The following is a 16589-nucleotide window of genomic DNA, read 5'->3' as shown; positions in this document are numbered from 1 at the left end:
CAGAGGAATCACTATCTATGGCAGCTACAGCCTTACAAAATATATTTCTTAAATAATAAGACTTGAAGGTCTAAATGACTCCCTGATCCATGGACTGCAGAATGGATACTGTGTTAGCAGGCATGAAAAAAACATTAATCTCACTGTACATCTCCATCAGAGTTCTAGGGTAACCAGGTGTATTGTCAATGAATAGTAATATTTTGAAAGGAATCTTTTTTTCTGTGCAGAAGGTATCAACAGTGGGCTTAAAATAATCAGCAAATCATGTTATAAACAGATGTGCTGTCATCTAGGCTTGCTGTTTCATTTACAGAGCACAGGCAGAATAGATCTAGCATAATTCTTAAGGGCCCTAGGATTTTCAGAATGGTAAATGAGTGTTGGCTTCAACTTAAAGTCACCAGCTGCATTAGCCCCTAGCAAGAGTCAGTCTGTTCTCTGAAGCTTTGAAACCAGGCACTGACTTCTCCTCCCTAGCTATGAAGTCCTAGATGGCATCTTCTTCCAATATAAAGCTGTTTTGTCTACACTGAAAATCTGTTATTTAGTGTAGCCACCTTCAATAATTATCTTAGCCAGATCTTCTGGATAACTTCCTGCAACTTCTCCAACAGCTGCTTCACTTTGCACTTTTATGTTATGGAGATGGCTTCTTTCCTGAAAACCTCATGAATCAGCCTCTGCTACCTTCAAACTTTTTTTCCACAGCTTCCTCACCTCTCTCAGCCTTTATAGAATTGAAGAGGGTCAGGGCTTTGCTCTAGATTTGGCTTTGGCTTAAGGGAATGTCATGGGTGGTTTGATCTCGTATCCAGACCAAATTCTCCATGTCATCAATAAGGCTGTTTCACTTCCTTATCATTCCTGTGTTCACTGGACTAGCACTTTTACTTTCAAGAACTTTTCTTTTGCATTCACAACTTGGCTAACTGGCACAGAGGTCTAGTTTTCAGCCTATCTTGGCTTTCAACATGCCTTCCTCACTAAGCTTATAATCATTTCTAGCTTTTGATTTAAAGATAAGAGATGTGCAACTCTTCCTTTCACGTGAACACACCCAGAGGCCACTGTAGGGTTACTAACTGGGCTAATTTCAATACTGTTGTGTCTCAGGGACTAGGGATGCCGGAGGAGAAGAGGAACTGCTGGCTGGTGGAGCAGTAAGAACACACTCAACACCTATTAAGTTCACTATCTCATGAGGGCACAGTTCATGATGCCCCAAACAATCACAATAGTAATGTCAAAGATCACTGATCACAGGTCACTGTGAGAAATAACATAACAATGAAAAAGTCTGACATATTGTGAGAATTACCAAAATGTGACACAGAGACAGGAAGTGTACAAATGCTGTTGGAAAAATGAGCACCGACAGATGTCCTCAATGCAGGGTTGCCACAAACCTTCAGTTTGTAAAAAACACAGTATCTCTTAGTGCAATAAAGTGAAGAGCAATAAAACAAGGTCTGCCTGTTTGCTAAAGTACGGGCTATGGGCATATGTCAAATAGTCTAAGAAAACAGAAGTTCTTTGCACAGTAGTTGTAATTTTTCTCTAAGTTTGAAATTGTTTCAAAATATAAGTAAATAAAAATATAAACCTATAGATGTATACAGCCACAAACACACACATATACAGGCAGTCCTCACTTTTGCAACTACAGTGTTAACAGAAACTTGCATACATCAGAACCCTGACCTCACACTGCACAATTCTGGAACAGGCATGGTAATTTGGTACAATGTGGAAATTAAAAGATTTTTTTAAAATTATAAAACTTCCTTATTTTTCTTTCTTTTTTTGAGAGGTATTTATTTTTAAAGCTCTTTATTGGAATATTATTGTAAAACCTTTATTTTTCTTAAGAAGGTTTTGTACATTTAATTTCTAGATTGAAGTATTTTCTACCTAATTTTATCAGGATATATACAGAAATATCATACACCTAACACTTTTTATAAAATCATTTTAATGCTATATTAAAATGTTAAAAAAAAGCAGGTGAAAGAAATTATAATTATTAAAACACTAAAATTCAGACTAAGAGATGCTTTCACTTATCAATAAAATTACATCACAGAGTATACTTACAGAATGAAAATTTCCATATACTCACACTACAAAACTGGGCTCAATGTTCTAAGAAAGTGTCATCAAATTTACTTTTGGCAGATTACATCTTACCTGTTTCCTGCAGGCCATGTCTCAACTATTCTCAGTGAATAATAAAAAAGATATGAAAGAGACAGGCTGCCTCTTCTCTGGGGCTCTTTCCTTACCCCACTATTCCACTCCTTGTACACAGTTGTGGGGAGGGGGCAGGGGATGGGGCACGGACAAACTCACTTCAACCAAGCTGCTTCTAAAGACCACCAATAGGTTCCCTAGTACTGGATGCATGTCTGTATCCAGAGTCCTTTTGTACCCTACTTCCTTCTTCCTATTATCCCAACTGCTTAATTACCATGGCTTTATAATAGACATTTAACAGGACAAGCCCTCTGACCTTATTTTTATTCAACACTTTATTGTTATTCTTGTTCCTCTGCATTTCAATATAAATTTTAGAACCATCTTTTCAATTTCCACAAAAACATGTGCTCTGATTTTGATGTGGATTACACTGACTCTATACTATAGATCAACTTAGAGAACTATTATTTGTACAATATTGGAGTCTCCCAGTCCAGGAACATTATATATCCCTGCATGTATTTAGGTGATCTTTAATATCTCTCAGTAATGTTTTATAGTTTCCAATGTCTTCAGAGGTCCTCAGCAATTGTCTGGTGAATTTCTCCTTTCCTCCATATTCATGGTGTGTGTGTCCCCATTACTACAGTATGTCCTTCAAGAGTCTGCAATGAGAGCTTATGTGTACACTGAAGACCCGAACCACTTCCAGGCCAGGAACCTGAGCTAACCATTGCTTACTTAGGACCATGAGTTACAGAGGTTGCTGGCTTAGCCGTTAAGCCTCTCTGCTTTTGCAGCTTAAGAATTTGGGAAATGCTGGAGGAGATTAGAGCCTCGGAGGCCCTCTGAATCTCCTATTTTCTCAATTCAGCTCAGCAAGATGGTCAAAAGGTTGAATGGATTCTCTGTCCTCCAAGAGAGGCCATTTGACAAAGCAAATTCGTATCCTCCTTACCTGAGAGACAGCTCTAGTCGCCTCAGGTATGCTGATGAATAAAAAGCTGTACATGCACTGGGTGATGAAAATCCATGTGGCCAAAGAAGCAGCAGAGTTGTGAGCAAAAGAATTCCCAAAGCTCACACAAGGCACAGAGATGTTTGAGTTCTAACCAGCCAGAACTGAGTGTCTTCACAGAACACCCAGGTCATTCAGCTGATATTCAGAAAGAGAACATATTAACAGTAGGGCTAAATTAGCACTAGGGTAGGAGTTAGCAAACTTTTCCTGTAAAGAACCAAAGAGTAAATATTTTAGGCTTTGCAGGCCACATACAGATTCTGCCACATATTCTTGGGGTTTTTTCCTGTCTTAACAACTGTCAAAAAAAATGTAAACACCGCAAGGATGCTGCAGAAACAGGGCCAACCTAGATTTGGCCTATCAGCTGCAGTTTGCCAATCCTTGCTTTAGTAAAGGCTACTTGCTCTAATAAACCACCCCAACAAAATTTAAAAACAAGACTCTAATGATAAAGCTGATAATTTGAGTGCCTGCCAGAACAAAACAAAATACTCTTTAAAAGACAACAAAATCCACTGCATGAAGTTTCCATTGTCCAATATTCGCTCAAAAACTACAAGACATGCTAAAAACACGAAAATCTGCCACAAAGCCAGGAGAAAAAGCAATCAACAGAGATGACAATTAGCAGACAAGAACTTTGAAATAACAATTATAAATATGTTCATGTAGCTAAAGAAAAATGAACATGAGAGACAGAAGATGAACCAAAAAAGTTTTTGAGATAAAAAACACATTATCTGGGGCATCCCTGGTGGCGCTGTGGTTAAAAATCCGCATGCCAATCCAGGGGGGACACGGGTTCCATCCCTCGGCTGGGAAGATCCCACATGCCTCGGAGCAACTAAGCCCGTGCGCCATAACTACTGAGTCTATGCTCTATCTAGAGCCCTCAAGCCACAACTACTGAGCCCATCTGCCACAACTACTGAAGCCCATGCACCTAGAGCCCATGCTCTGCAACGAGAAGCTACCAGAACGAAAAGCTACCACAACGAGAAGCTACCAAAACAAGAAGCTACCGCAACGAGAAGCCCACACACCACAACGAACAGCAGCCTCCACTCAGTACAACTAGAGAAAGCCTGCACACAGCAACAAAGACCCAATGCAGCCAATAAATAAATAAATAAATTTTTAAAAAAAGGCACTGCCAAATTTAAAAACAAAAACAAACAAAAAAACACATTATCTAAACCTTAAAATTCATTGGCTGTTCTTTGTTCACAGATCACATAGTCTTCTTTGTAGAAAATGTGAAACACTCAACAGAAAAAAATCCTAGAACTAATACGCATTTATAGCAAGGCTGCAGGATACAACATTAATATATAAAAGCCAACTGCTTTCCTAAATATCAGCAATGAACAAATGCAATTTGAAATTAAAAACATAATACCATTTACATTAGCACCCCCATAAATGAAACATTCAGATATAAATCTAAAAATATATCTAAGAGCAATATGAAGAAAACTACAAAACTCTGATGAACAAAATCAAAGAACTAAATAAATGGAGGATATCCCATGTTTATGCATAGGAGGGCTATTCAATACTGTCAAGATAGCTCTTCCCAACATCATCTATAGATTCAATACAAATCCAATCAAAATCTCAGCAAGTCATCTTGTGGATATCCACAAACTGATTCTAAAGTTTATACACAGAGGCAAAAGACCCAGAATAGCCAACATATATTGAAGGAGAAGAACAATTCAGAGGACTGACACTAACCAATTTCAAAAATTACCATAAAGCTACAGTAATCTAGACAGTGTGGTATTGGCAAAAGAATAGATAAATAAATAAATGGAACAGAATAGAGAGACCACAAATAGACCCACGTAGTCAATTCATCTTTGACAATGCAGCAAAGACTGTCTTTTCAACAAATGGTGCTATAACAACTGGACATCCATATGAAAAAAAAAATGAATCTAGACACAGACCTTCAACCCTTCACAAAAATTAACTCAAAATGGATCACAACAGACCTAAATGTAAAATGCAAAACTATAAAACTCTTAGATGATAACATAGGAGGAAAAATGTAGATGACCCTGAGTATGGTGATGACTTTTTAGATACAACACTGAAAGCACAATGTAAGAATGAAATAACTGGTACGTTGAGTATCATGAAAAATAAAAACTTTTGTTCTGTGAAAGATGTCAAAAGTATGAAAAGACAAGTCACAGACTAGGAGAAAATCCAAAATATTCAAAGAACTCTTAAAATCCAACAGTAAGAACATAATCTAATTTTAAAATGGGCCAGAGACCATAACAGACGCCTCACCAAAGAAGACACGTGGCAAATAAGCATATGAAAACATGCTCCACATAATATTTTATCAGGGAAATGCAAATTAAAACAATAATGAGACACCACTACACACCTATCAGAATGACCAAAATCTGGAACACTGACAATACCAAATGCTGACAAGGATGTGGAGCAACAGAAACTCTCATTTACTGCTGCTGGAAATACAAAATGGTACAGCCACTTCGGAAATCTGGTGGTTTCTTTCAATATTAAACATACTCTTACCTTAGGATCCAGCAATTGCTTTCCTTAGTATTTAACCAAAGTTGTTGAAAACTTATGTCCACACAAAAGCCTACACACAGGTATTTACAGCAGCTTTATTCACAACTGCCAAAACTTGAAAGTAATCTAGATGTCTTTCAGTAGATAAACAGATAAACTGATCTATCCAGACAATGGAATATTATTCAGTGCTAAAAAGAAATGAGCTATGAAGTCGTGAAAACACATGGAGGAACTGTAAATATTACTACGTGAAAGAAACCAATCTGAAAAATCTATACACTGTATGGTAACAAATTTACGACATTCTGCAAAAGGCAAAACTATGGAGACAGTAATAGGAGAGGGAGGCGAACAGGCAGAACACTGAGGATCTTAGGGCAATGAAAATACTCTGTATGATTTCAAACCCATCAAGAGTGAACCCTAATGTAAACTATGGACTTTTGGTGATTATATCAACACGGATTCATTAATTGTAACAAACGTACCACACTCTGGTGAGGAGTGCTGATAATGGAGAAGGCTATGCATATGTGGGAGCAGAGGGTATATAGGAAATATTTGTTCCTTCTCTTCAACTTTGCTGTGAAGCTAAAAATGCTCTAAAAAATAGCCTTAATTAAAAAAAAATTCATTGGTTAACTTAAGAGCAGATTAGACAGTGCAGAAAAGATGGTAAACTTGGATATGAAGAAAATAACATGAAGGTATTAATACAATCAAACTGCTGAAAAATGTGATAAAAGGAAAAATCTTTAAAACTTGGAGGGAAAAAAAGCATGTGAAGAAAAAAAACACATTGTATACAGAGAAACAAAAATAACAATGACCTCACATGTCATTACACACTACACTATAGCATGAAGTGGTAGAGTATAGAAGGTAGGCTGTATCAACTTAAAGAGCAAACACTTAAAAACATAAAACAAAGAGGCATAGTAACATGCCAAAAGTGGAGATAAAATGGAATACTAAAAATACTGAAACTATGAAAAATAATCAATCATGATCTCTAATGACAATGGAATGCGACACAGAAATGAAAAAGAATGAAGTACTGCTTACACATTAACATAGGCATCTTAGGAAGTATACTGAATGAATAAAAAGCAAATTACTAAAAAATATTATTTCACTTTTAAAAAGTTCAATGACATGTAAAACTAAACAACATGGTTTGGAGTTACATGAGAATATGGTAAAATTATAAAGGAGCAAGAGTATGATAAAATTTAAGATAGTGTTACTCTAAAGGCAGAGGCGAAAAGCACACAGGGGTTTCAAAAATAATAAAAAATGAAAAATGTTCTATTTCTTAAACTAGATTAATGTTTTATCCTTCAGAACTTAGTTAAAGTCTTTTAAAACCATTCAAAATTTTATAAATGACAATTAAAATTAACTTTAAAACCTTTCATTGGCTGTGGAACAGACATCTTCATTTGGGAATGGTATCTCTGTCCAGAGATTCCTTTTTCCTTTGTGATCTTTCCCTGTTAACTACTATATCCATCATTAACGGCAGTCATACAACCCTTCCTTCAATGCTCGGAAGAAATGATCACAAAGATACTAAGTGAAAACTGCAAAGTCCAAATCAGAATATGTTATTTCTATAAAGGGAGAAAATCAAAAGAATACATGTAATCATTTGTGAAGACACAGAAGTCATCTAAAAGAATACATTTACAAATTTAGGGAGGGAAAAATGGAAGGCTGGGAGATAAGAAATGGAAGAATACTTTTTTTTTTTTGTACTATTATCCTTCTTATTCATCTAAATTGTACCTCATGAATAATACCTACTCAAAAAAAAAAAAAAAAAAGGAAAGAAAAGTCTGATTTTTTTTTAAATCACTTCAGCCTAGGCAGATAAAACTACAACAAAACAACTAAGCAACCCCACTCCACTAATAACTTTTTCAAATGAAATAATTAGAAAAATAAATTTTTATACTAAGGCTGTCAAAAACTATATATATTTCAAATAATTTCACATGAAAAGGCTAACTTAAATATGGCAAATTTTATCCAAAATAAAACTGAAATCTTCGCATAAGAACTTCAAAAACTAAAAATGAAACTTTCAGATTTTTCCTAATTTATGTCTTAACATTTCAAAGACAGCAACCTTGACGTTTAATACATGTCCTTGGCAAATGGACACTCGGAAATATAACCAGACACATTTTCATGACAACTGTGTCCTGGCTTTACACAGATGATGTGCTTATAAAAAATTAAAACTGTCAGAGAGAGATTACTGCAGTTGTCAAAGTTACCAAACTGGACATTAACAAATCTATGCCTGGAATCTGAGGCCCACGAATTCCCAAATGATGCTTTTCCCAATACAACATGATATAGTTTAAAAACATTAGCAACAGTCTGTCCTACAAAACAACTACTAATATTACTGCTGGCAAACCCAAACCTCCCAAACTAGTATTCAAGGCCTCAATCTCAGTCTACCTTTCTTAGCTCTCTTCATTTACTATGGATTAAGATAAAATTTCAGATGTTAAATACTTAGGTTGGTTACCCAATTCATTATTTTTCGCTTTTTAAAATCCACTATTTTTTGAGAGCCTAGATAGGAACATAGCCAGGCACCAAGGTAATTCCGAAAAGAAAGTGTAACTGGCATGACCTAAGTATTGTGATCAGAGTCAAACAAAAACATGAGAGAAATGTGTTAAATATCCACAAAACGTATAGCCCTAAGAAACAGGAAGAACGTGAAGAATATTCAGGAACAGAATGAAAGAAGCAGTAAATAAAATAGATCAGTTGAATAAAATCAATTGGTATAGCAACAAAATAAATGTAGGTTCTAGAGACCACCCTGTTGAGAACACTGACAAAGCGGTTATAAAAACAACAAAAAACAAAGGTTTATGGCTTAGCAATTAGGAGTTACAAAAGAATATACAGTTGGTGTCCTAACCAGATATCGTCTGAATCACTAAAAAGAAACAAACACAAACTAGCCAGCAGAGAACGCCACCTCAGAATTTGCAAGAGAAGGTCAAACCAAAATTATTTAGGATGACGCAACTGCACTCCTACTGGTCAAGTATCTTTCAATGCACAAAAAGAAACTGAAGAAATAAATAACAGAAATTAACTAAGATATGAATGTTTTAGAGACTGAAATCCTTAGTATTAATATTTACAATGTTTTAACATATTTAGTTTACATATGTATATGTAAGATATGAGACAATTTTGACTGCTAGGGTAAAAGATCAGCTGTATAATTCCAATTTAAAACATCAATAATTAATTTAGGTTTGTGGTTTTAATTTGAATTTCATTATAAATAGTGCTGAAACTTAAGATATTAAGATTTACCATATTTATAAGCTTATTAAATAGATTTAGTATAACATCTGAAGGTTTGTCAGAAAACTGAACTAACTGACATAGTGAATATATTATTCTAACAGTTTTAAAGTTTTAAGTTTGTAAAAGGAAAATACAAAGGCTCCCTTTAAAATGACTGCTTAAAATTACTGTATTTATACAAAAAATGAGATTTGTAAGTTGAACATTAAAATTTAATGAAAAATTAGGGTTTAAAATTTAATAATAAACTACATACTAATTCTTAAAACCAAAGGAACTGCGAATAATCTTTTCTGTTTAGAAAAACAGACCTTCAAGGATATCGAATCCTACTTAACTCTTATTCATCCTTCAACACCTAAGTCAAAGTCTTTCTTTTCCATGAAGCCTTCCCTCTTCTCCACAGATGGACCTACCCTTTCTACCCCATGCTGAACAAAAGAGAATAAATTTGTCTCTATCACTCAAATTGCTAATTTATTCTGTTCTAGAGGCAAAACATATGAAAACACTCTTCTTTTAGAAACATACATCTCCTGTCCAAGGATCACAAGCACTTTTCAGAACGTGGATTGTGTCTTATACTACTCTGAATCTCTAAAAATATCTTATACAAGGCAACCCTAACATACAGTAACGACTGGTGGTTGATGAACTGAATTTTAATAACCACGAGTTTCTTTTCAAATGGACAATTACCTCTGTTACATCCCAATGGTGTAAAAATTGATCCAAGTCAGTAAGGTAAAGCAGCACAGGGGAAAGCTGTGTCTGGATGACATGAGGAACTCCTCGAAGGCTCTGAAGCCAAGTCAACTCCTCTTTTGAAAACCCTAATTTGGGTACAAAGAAAGCCAATTTAAAATAAATCACAAAGCAAGTGACATTCTTCTTTAATTTTTAAAAAATAGATAACATGTATCTTCAAGTTAAATTCTTTTTTAAGCTACCTTGTTTTCTCCGAATTTCTGTATTTCATGTAGCATTTAAAAAAAATGAAATGCTAGCAATGTAATGTAATGTAATAAAATTCATATAATTATGTACACAAAGGATGTGACCTGACTCCATCTGTAATACAGCAAGAAACAAGTGTTACCTCTTATATTGGGGCCTCTAGCACCTTTGCTTAAATAAATGTGAAAGGCATATTTGTTCTCATTAATGGTAGGTTTAAAAAAGCAACTGAACAGGTAAAATAACATACTGCTTCATACATACCAAACTCTATATTCTCTTACATAATAGCCCTTCAAATGTTTTAAAACTACTCCAACCCTCCTAAGTCTTTTGACAATGCATGTGTAGTTCCTTCAACCATACCTTATATAATAAAATTCCTGATTCTCTTACCACCTCTATTACACTTAGCCTGACCTACAAAGACAAGCTGACAAAGTCCCTCCTGAAAGATAGCTCTTGGAATGATCAGAATACCAGAAATGTGGTCTGACCCTAGCTACCTGCTTTGACGTTTTCAGATCACTATACTTCTGTGAACACGCCCTAAAGAGTCATCCATCTACTTTGAGGAAGCCACACCCCACTACTGATTCCTAATGACTGTCCTAAAACCACTAAACCTTTTGACAGGTACTACTATTAAAACTTAAAGCCCTCACCTCCATCTCAAATGTGTACATCCAAAATTATCAAATAAATATGTAGGAGTCTACTTGTATCTTTTATATATTTATCTTGTTAGATTCAGCTCCTTATCAGAACCTGTCAAGTTCTCTTTGGATTCTGACTTAACATATTAAAAAAGTCTCCTAATTTCAAGTCCTCAGAAAATTTCAAGGACTCTCATCTTCACCATCCAAGTACAAAACAAAAATATTGAGACAGCACAATCATACTAGATTTGTAAGTAATAATACTTACAAATCTAGCATAACATTTCTAGACTCATTACTAATTTTGCTTTGAAGTCATTAGAATGCAAAAAATGGCTCACTGAAATCTGATGTTCTTCCTATCATGCTGAACATGTTAAACATATTTAAAATGGATATTCTGTTCATCAACTTTTTAAAGTATGCAATGGGGTTCAAAACTTAGAACTAAAAAGGTAAGACAGTAAATATTAGGAGACACTTCATACTACGTTTTTTTCCTTTCAGATCAATGTAGTTACCTGTAAGTGTTGAAAATAAGAAGCTGAAATAGTCCACATCACTCATTAACCAGTCTTTAACTGAAGACTTCCATCCAGAAAATGATGATCTATAATAAACAGTGGGAGAACTATTACTAGAAGTGACCAACTTGAAGACTCAAGAATAAAGCACAGTATATATTATATAACCATTTTATATTTATATAACCATATTATATAACCATTTTATTATATAACCATCTTTATTGAAAACAAGTCTAATTTAATAGCTTAAACAAAAATCTATAGTATGTATTAACTTTATATATAAGGGTTCAAGTACCATAACATGGAAAACGTAACTTCTAACATATTTATATTTATGTAAAGTTTCACTAAAAAGTATAATTGGTCCACATATATGGTACAACTTAAAAATTTTTCCACACCACTTGAAAATCAGACTCAAGGAGGCAAGATGAAGTTTTGCTTTTCAGTAGTAGGTTTAGCTGCTATGTATTTACTACATGATTTTTAGAAAGTCTTACCTTGCTTACATAAATGAGTTAAGTTTAAACAAGCTCCTGCTTCCTACCTAAGCAAAAGCATCTTAATTAGGCAAAAAATACTTCAATTTAAAGCCACTCTGTAACTAGGTCTACTTCACAGTATTACAGCTGAAGTATTGGTAGGCGACTCAAGGGAACAGCTAAATGTAAAGCAGCTTCTCATTAAATGAGGATTATCTGGTTCCTGCTATGAGATCAGTTTACAGTGACTCCTTTAAAAACTCTCTTCAAGGTAAGGCTAAGAAGGAATAGAGCAGATATCAACCATGGATATAGCAAAAAAAAAGCTGAGAGTGATCAGATCCAACAAGCTGAGACAACAAATTTTTATCACAGAAATCTGAATAAATGTCAGACAAAATTAGGAGTTTCTAATTCAACTAGAAGCACTTAAAATTTTTTACCATTGAAATAACTGTATTTATTAACATTCTTAAAAGTTGGGGAGTTAAAAATAATGGAAACACTCTTCTGAGTATCAGTCCCACAATAAGCTAAGGGCTATGGAGGGAATATCACAAGCTAAGAGGTTATAAGAAGTCAGAGATGCTCAATGCAAAGTAGTACAAAATGGTGATTAGAAAACTAATATCCTCTTGAACCCAGTGAAAACTGTGCCATCCAGTGGCTAAAAGGGGTAGCAAATCCATTTAAGAGTCTAGTTTGGACAAAACACAAGCAATAAATCACACTGTTCTTAAAACTATGATGACCATATATACTGTCCAAGCCACAACACTTCTGAGAGTAAAAGGGGATGCTATTACTAATTATGCTGGGACAAAAGAAGTAAACTGGAATTGCTCCTGGAAGTCCAGCTCACATACTCACCTTGCTTAAAAAACAAACCAAATTTCTCAGTCCAAGAACTTCTCCCTTCTCTGATACTTTTATCTAACACAGATTACCTGTCCACACTTATGGCTTATGTTCCCCAACCCAGCTATAAATAAACTAGGGGCAGAGAGGATAAGGAATGAGTAAAGGCCATTAGAACAACACAGGTAGACGGAGTGAAAAAAAATTAAACTCAAAGAAAGCTCCAAGGGGATGGTAAAAAAGGCAGAAGCAGCAATTCTAAGTATACTTTTTAAAAGATAAAATGAACACCAACAGTTTTTAGCTGATGGGTTTTTCACACCTGGAACAAACTGATATTCTTTGGTGGAAGCCTGCTCCCTCTACTAGAGACAACAGAGCGTCAGACCTACAGTACCTGAACTAGATTTCACAGTCCAATTAACATAACAGATGAAAATCAGAAATGATTAAAGGAATATTTCAGGAAAATTTACCTGGCAACAGTGCACATAACAGACAGGACTAAGAAGTAAGACTACTTGCTATAATACTACAGGTGGGAGATAATGAAAAGGCTGGCTAGTTCAGAGTCATGATCAAGGAGAGAAGGGGATATTTTGAAGAGAAAACCAAAGATATGAAATAACCCAGGCTATTTCTAAGGAACCAAACATTCTTAAATTCTAAATCTAGGAAACGTGATACAATAATAATCTCACTGGCCTGAGAAAGTTGAAAAGCCCCAATTTTGTTTTATTTTTTAAAAGAGAGATTAGTTTGAATAGGAACAATATATCTACAGAAAGTCTCCTAACAGACTGTGCAAATACTAAAAAGCAAATTTTAACTTAATGAACTTTTAACTGCAATGACAACCTGCTCTTAATGATTACAAACCCCTATTACCAGTATTTGTAAATTAGTATATTTTCTCAATACTCACAAGTCCACAAAAACAAAAAAGTAAAAAGACTTTTGAAAAAAGTCCTTGACAAAAGTTATCAAGCATAAGTCAATCATAGTTGATGTTGATAAATACAGCTTCTACAGAGAATTTCAAGAAGTGTTCAAAAGGTGCTTTTAAAAGAATGTTAAAACAGGTACCCCAACTAGTTATATCAAAGGAAAAGAGTGCCCTCTACTGGAAGTTAATGAACATGAAACCACTTAAGTAAAAAGAAAAAATATTTCTTTAAAGACCTAGCATTAAGTTCTGCACTAGACTAAGAGCAGGGCTTTGTGCTTTGTTTGTTTTTAATTTTTAATTCAAAAAAAGAAAAACACAGGAAACTAATAAATGTTTAGAGTACTTAAAATTAAGACCAAGTCTTTCTCTAATGCACATGAACACAGAAATAAACCTTGAATTTTCACATATAAACACATTGCAAACAGTTCTCTTTTACTAAAAAAAAGGTTATAATCAGTTATGAAGCACACTCTGGGGGACAAGATTCAAATATATGTTCTATATTGGTATGAAGAGACTGGCAAACAAAGCTAAAGAAAATCTACTAATAAAGTGAGCTATTTCTATTTAGTAGGGAATCTGTACAAGAAGCCACAAGAAAGCTAGTCTTTAAATTTTTTCAGCTACAGCCTAGATTCAATTCTTGCCTAAAACCATATAAGACCCTGTGTCCTTGAGCCACAATCAGTGACAAATATTGCTGAATACTAAAGTAGTATGCCTGATACAAACATGAAGTCTTAAAGGACACTGTGAACGCTTGCAATATGAAACACTATTAGTTTTAAGACCTTTCAGGGTAAAATGGTAAAATGGTAGAGTCGTTGTACCATTGATAAAACTGGTAAACAGGCTGGGGGAAGGGGAAATGATCAGTACAGAGTTTCAGTCTGGGATGATGAAAAGTTCTGGAGAAGAACAGTGGGGCTGGTTGCACAACAATGTGAATGTACTTAATGTCACTGAACAGTTTTAACTGTATACCTAAAACTGGTTAAAATGGTATGTTTTATGTTATGTATATTTTGCCACACACACAGAGATATTTCAAGTGATTCCTTGTCCGAGTCCACAAACATTTATTTCACCAGCTATATTAAATTCTGAGCTCCCTACCAGAAAGGAAGGTCTGTATTGCAATTTTGCAACACCAAAAGTTTTAAGCACACTGCTCTCATCTGCCACTGAACACTTACTACATACTTTTGATAATTTTAAGCCCTGTTTCAATCCACCTACACAAAGCACTAAACAACCTGAAACAGTCTTACTCTAGGGAACTTCCTCTATCTAGTTATAATATCAACAGTTTTAATTACTGCATTAAGAGCAAATGAAGGGAAGAGCAGTATTTTTAAAAGCCTTCTATAGTTCATGAATTGCCAGTAAAAGGGGAGAGGGTGGGGGGAAAGATTATACACTTAAAATATAGCTCACTTGAGCGTGCTACCTCATGTGCAGTATCCCAATAAGCATGGCAGCCAAACTTGAACTAAGTCTTCCCATAATACAGCAACGACTTAACCGAGAAAGCAAATCAGCAGGCAGACTGGGTAGAAAATATACAAGCTGGACCAAAAGCTGCTGAGACTCTGCTGGGAGAACCACCACAGTGCCTTCTTGTGGATCTAGTGGGGCAGGAAGACAAGTTAAATTTAACAAGATATACAAACCAGAGTTAAATTAATAAAGCAGATTAAGTGATTATTTTCACTGTGTTATGTTGAATTCTAATATACCAATTACATGGAAAAAAGTTTTATCACAAAGCATCTATGTACTGCTTAAGGTACTGTCTAGAGTAAAATACTGAATACAATCATAATTTAAAGATACATTTAACACTATTAATTTCGTAACATTCAAATGTGTTATTTGAAATAAAAACTATGATGGGGTTAAAGGGATTGGACACAAAGCAGAACAGTGAAAAACAAGCACTTTTGCCAGTGACAATTATAATATCAACCTAATTTAAAGCCAAAGACCTATTGTGTACACACACACACACCCCCTACATATAAGCAACAGTGAAAAATACAGATTTTAAAACATTACACACAAAAAGGTAGAAACAAACCAATGTTCATCAACTAATGAATGGATGAATGTAGGTGGTATATCCACAACAATGTACTACTCCACATTAAAAAGAAATAAAGTACTAATATATGCTACAACATGAATGAATCCTAAAAACAGTATACTAAGTGAAAAAAACCGGACTCAAAAGACCCATATTCTATCATTCCATCTATAAGAAATGTCCAGAATAGGCAAAAACAAACAGACAGAAATGAAGATTAGTGGTTGCCAGGAGCTGGGGAAGGAGGAAATAGGGAAGGACTACTAATGCTACAGTTTCATTTTTTAAAAATAAATATATTTATTTATTTTTTTATTGGCTGTGTTGGCTCTTCGCTGCTTTTTCTAGTTGCTACAAGTGGGGGCTACTCTTCATTGTGATGCGTGGGCTCCTCATTGCAGTGGCTTCCCTTGTTGCGGAGCATGGGCTCTAGGCGCGTGGGCTTCAGTAGTTGCGGCACATGGGCTCAACAGTTGTGGCTCACAGGTTCTAGAGCACAGGCTCAACAGTAGCGGCGCACAGGCTTAGGTGCTCCGCGGCATGTGGTATCTTCCTGGGGTAGGGCTCAAACCCGTGTCCCCTGCATTGGCAGGAGGATTCTTAACCACTGCGCCACCTAGGAAGTCCGGTATAGCTTCTTTTTGAGGTGATAAAATTATTATGGAATTAGATAATGGTGACTATTGTGCAATCTTGGGAATATGCTAAAAATCAATGAATTGTAAAGTATAAAATGGAAAATTTTATGAATTTTATCCCAATAATAAATATAAATTATATATATGTATGTATACCAGTATGCTTTTATTGATATTTTTGCTTAAAAAATGAAATAGTTTCAGGGATGAATAAAAATTATTAATATATGAAAGTCATACAAGATATCCATTATGATTAAATAAGTAAAATTTGCCACCAAAGCTTCCAAGGAATTT

The 16589-nt window shown here is 34.9% G+C and overlaps 2 protein-coding genes across 8 annotated transcripts in view; one reads left to right on the top strand and one right to left on the bottom strand.

Moving 5' to 3' along the window:
- TEX10 (testis expressed 10) overlaps positions 1 to 16589 on the bottom strand; it is a 53179-nt gene that overhangs the window by 11517 nt on the left and 25073 nt on the right. For all 6 annotated transcript variants that reach the window (XM_057720203.1, XM_057720202.1, XM_057720206.1 and 3 more), the window contains 3 exons: positions 15019 to 15196; positions 11268 to 11356; positions 9830 to 9963 (listed from right to left, as the gene is read on the bottom strand). In XM_057720203.1, the coding sequence (XP_057576186.1) occupies positions 9830 to 9963; positions 11268 to 11356; positions 15019 to 15196 (401 nt within the window). The remainder of the gene's footprint in view (positions 1 to 9829; positions 9964 to 11267; positions 11357 to 15018; positions 15197 to 16589) is intronic.
- The window catches only part of INVS (inversin), a 188419-nt gene that overhangs the window by 164106 nt on the left and 7724 nt on the right, over positions 1 to 16589 (top strand). Inside the window, exon 18 of one of the 2 annotated variants that reach the window (XM_057720193.1) lies at positions 11254 to 11491. The exons of the other annotated variant lie outside the window; for it this stretch is intronic. Coding sequence (XP_057576176.1) covers positions 11254 to 11273 — 20 coding nt within the window. The 3' untranslated portion in view covers positions 11274 to 11491. Of the gene's footprint in view, positions 1 to 11253; positions 11492 to 16589 lie in introns of those variants that run through there. 2 annotated transcript variants of the gene reach the window in all.

Source organism: Hippopotamus amphibius, chromosome 2 (assembly GCF_030028045.1).
Source record: "Hippopotamus amphibius kiboko isolate mHipAmp2 chromosome 2, mHipAmp2.hap2, whole genome shotgun sequence".
Taxonomy (NCBI): Eukaryota; Metazoa; Chordata; class Mammalia; order Artiodactyla; family Hippopotamidae; genus Hippopotamus; species Hippopotamus amphibius.
Note: the sequence above shows the minus strand (reverse complement) of the source record. Positions and strands in the feature narration are given on the sequence as shown.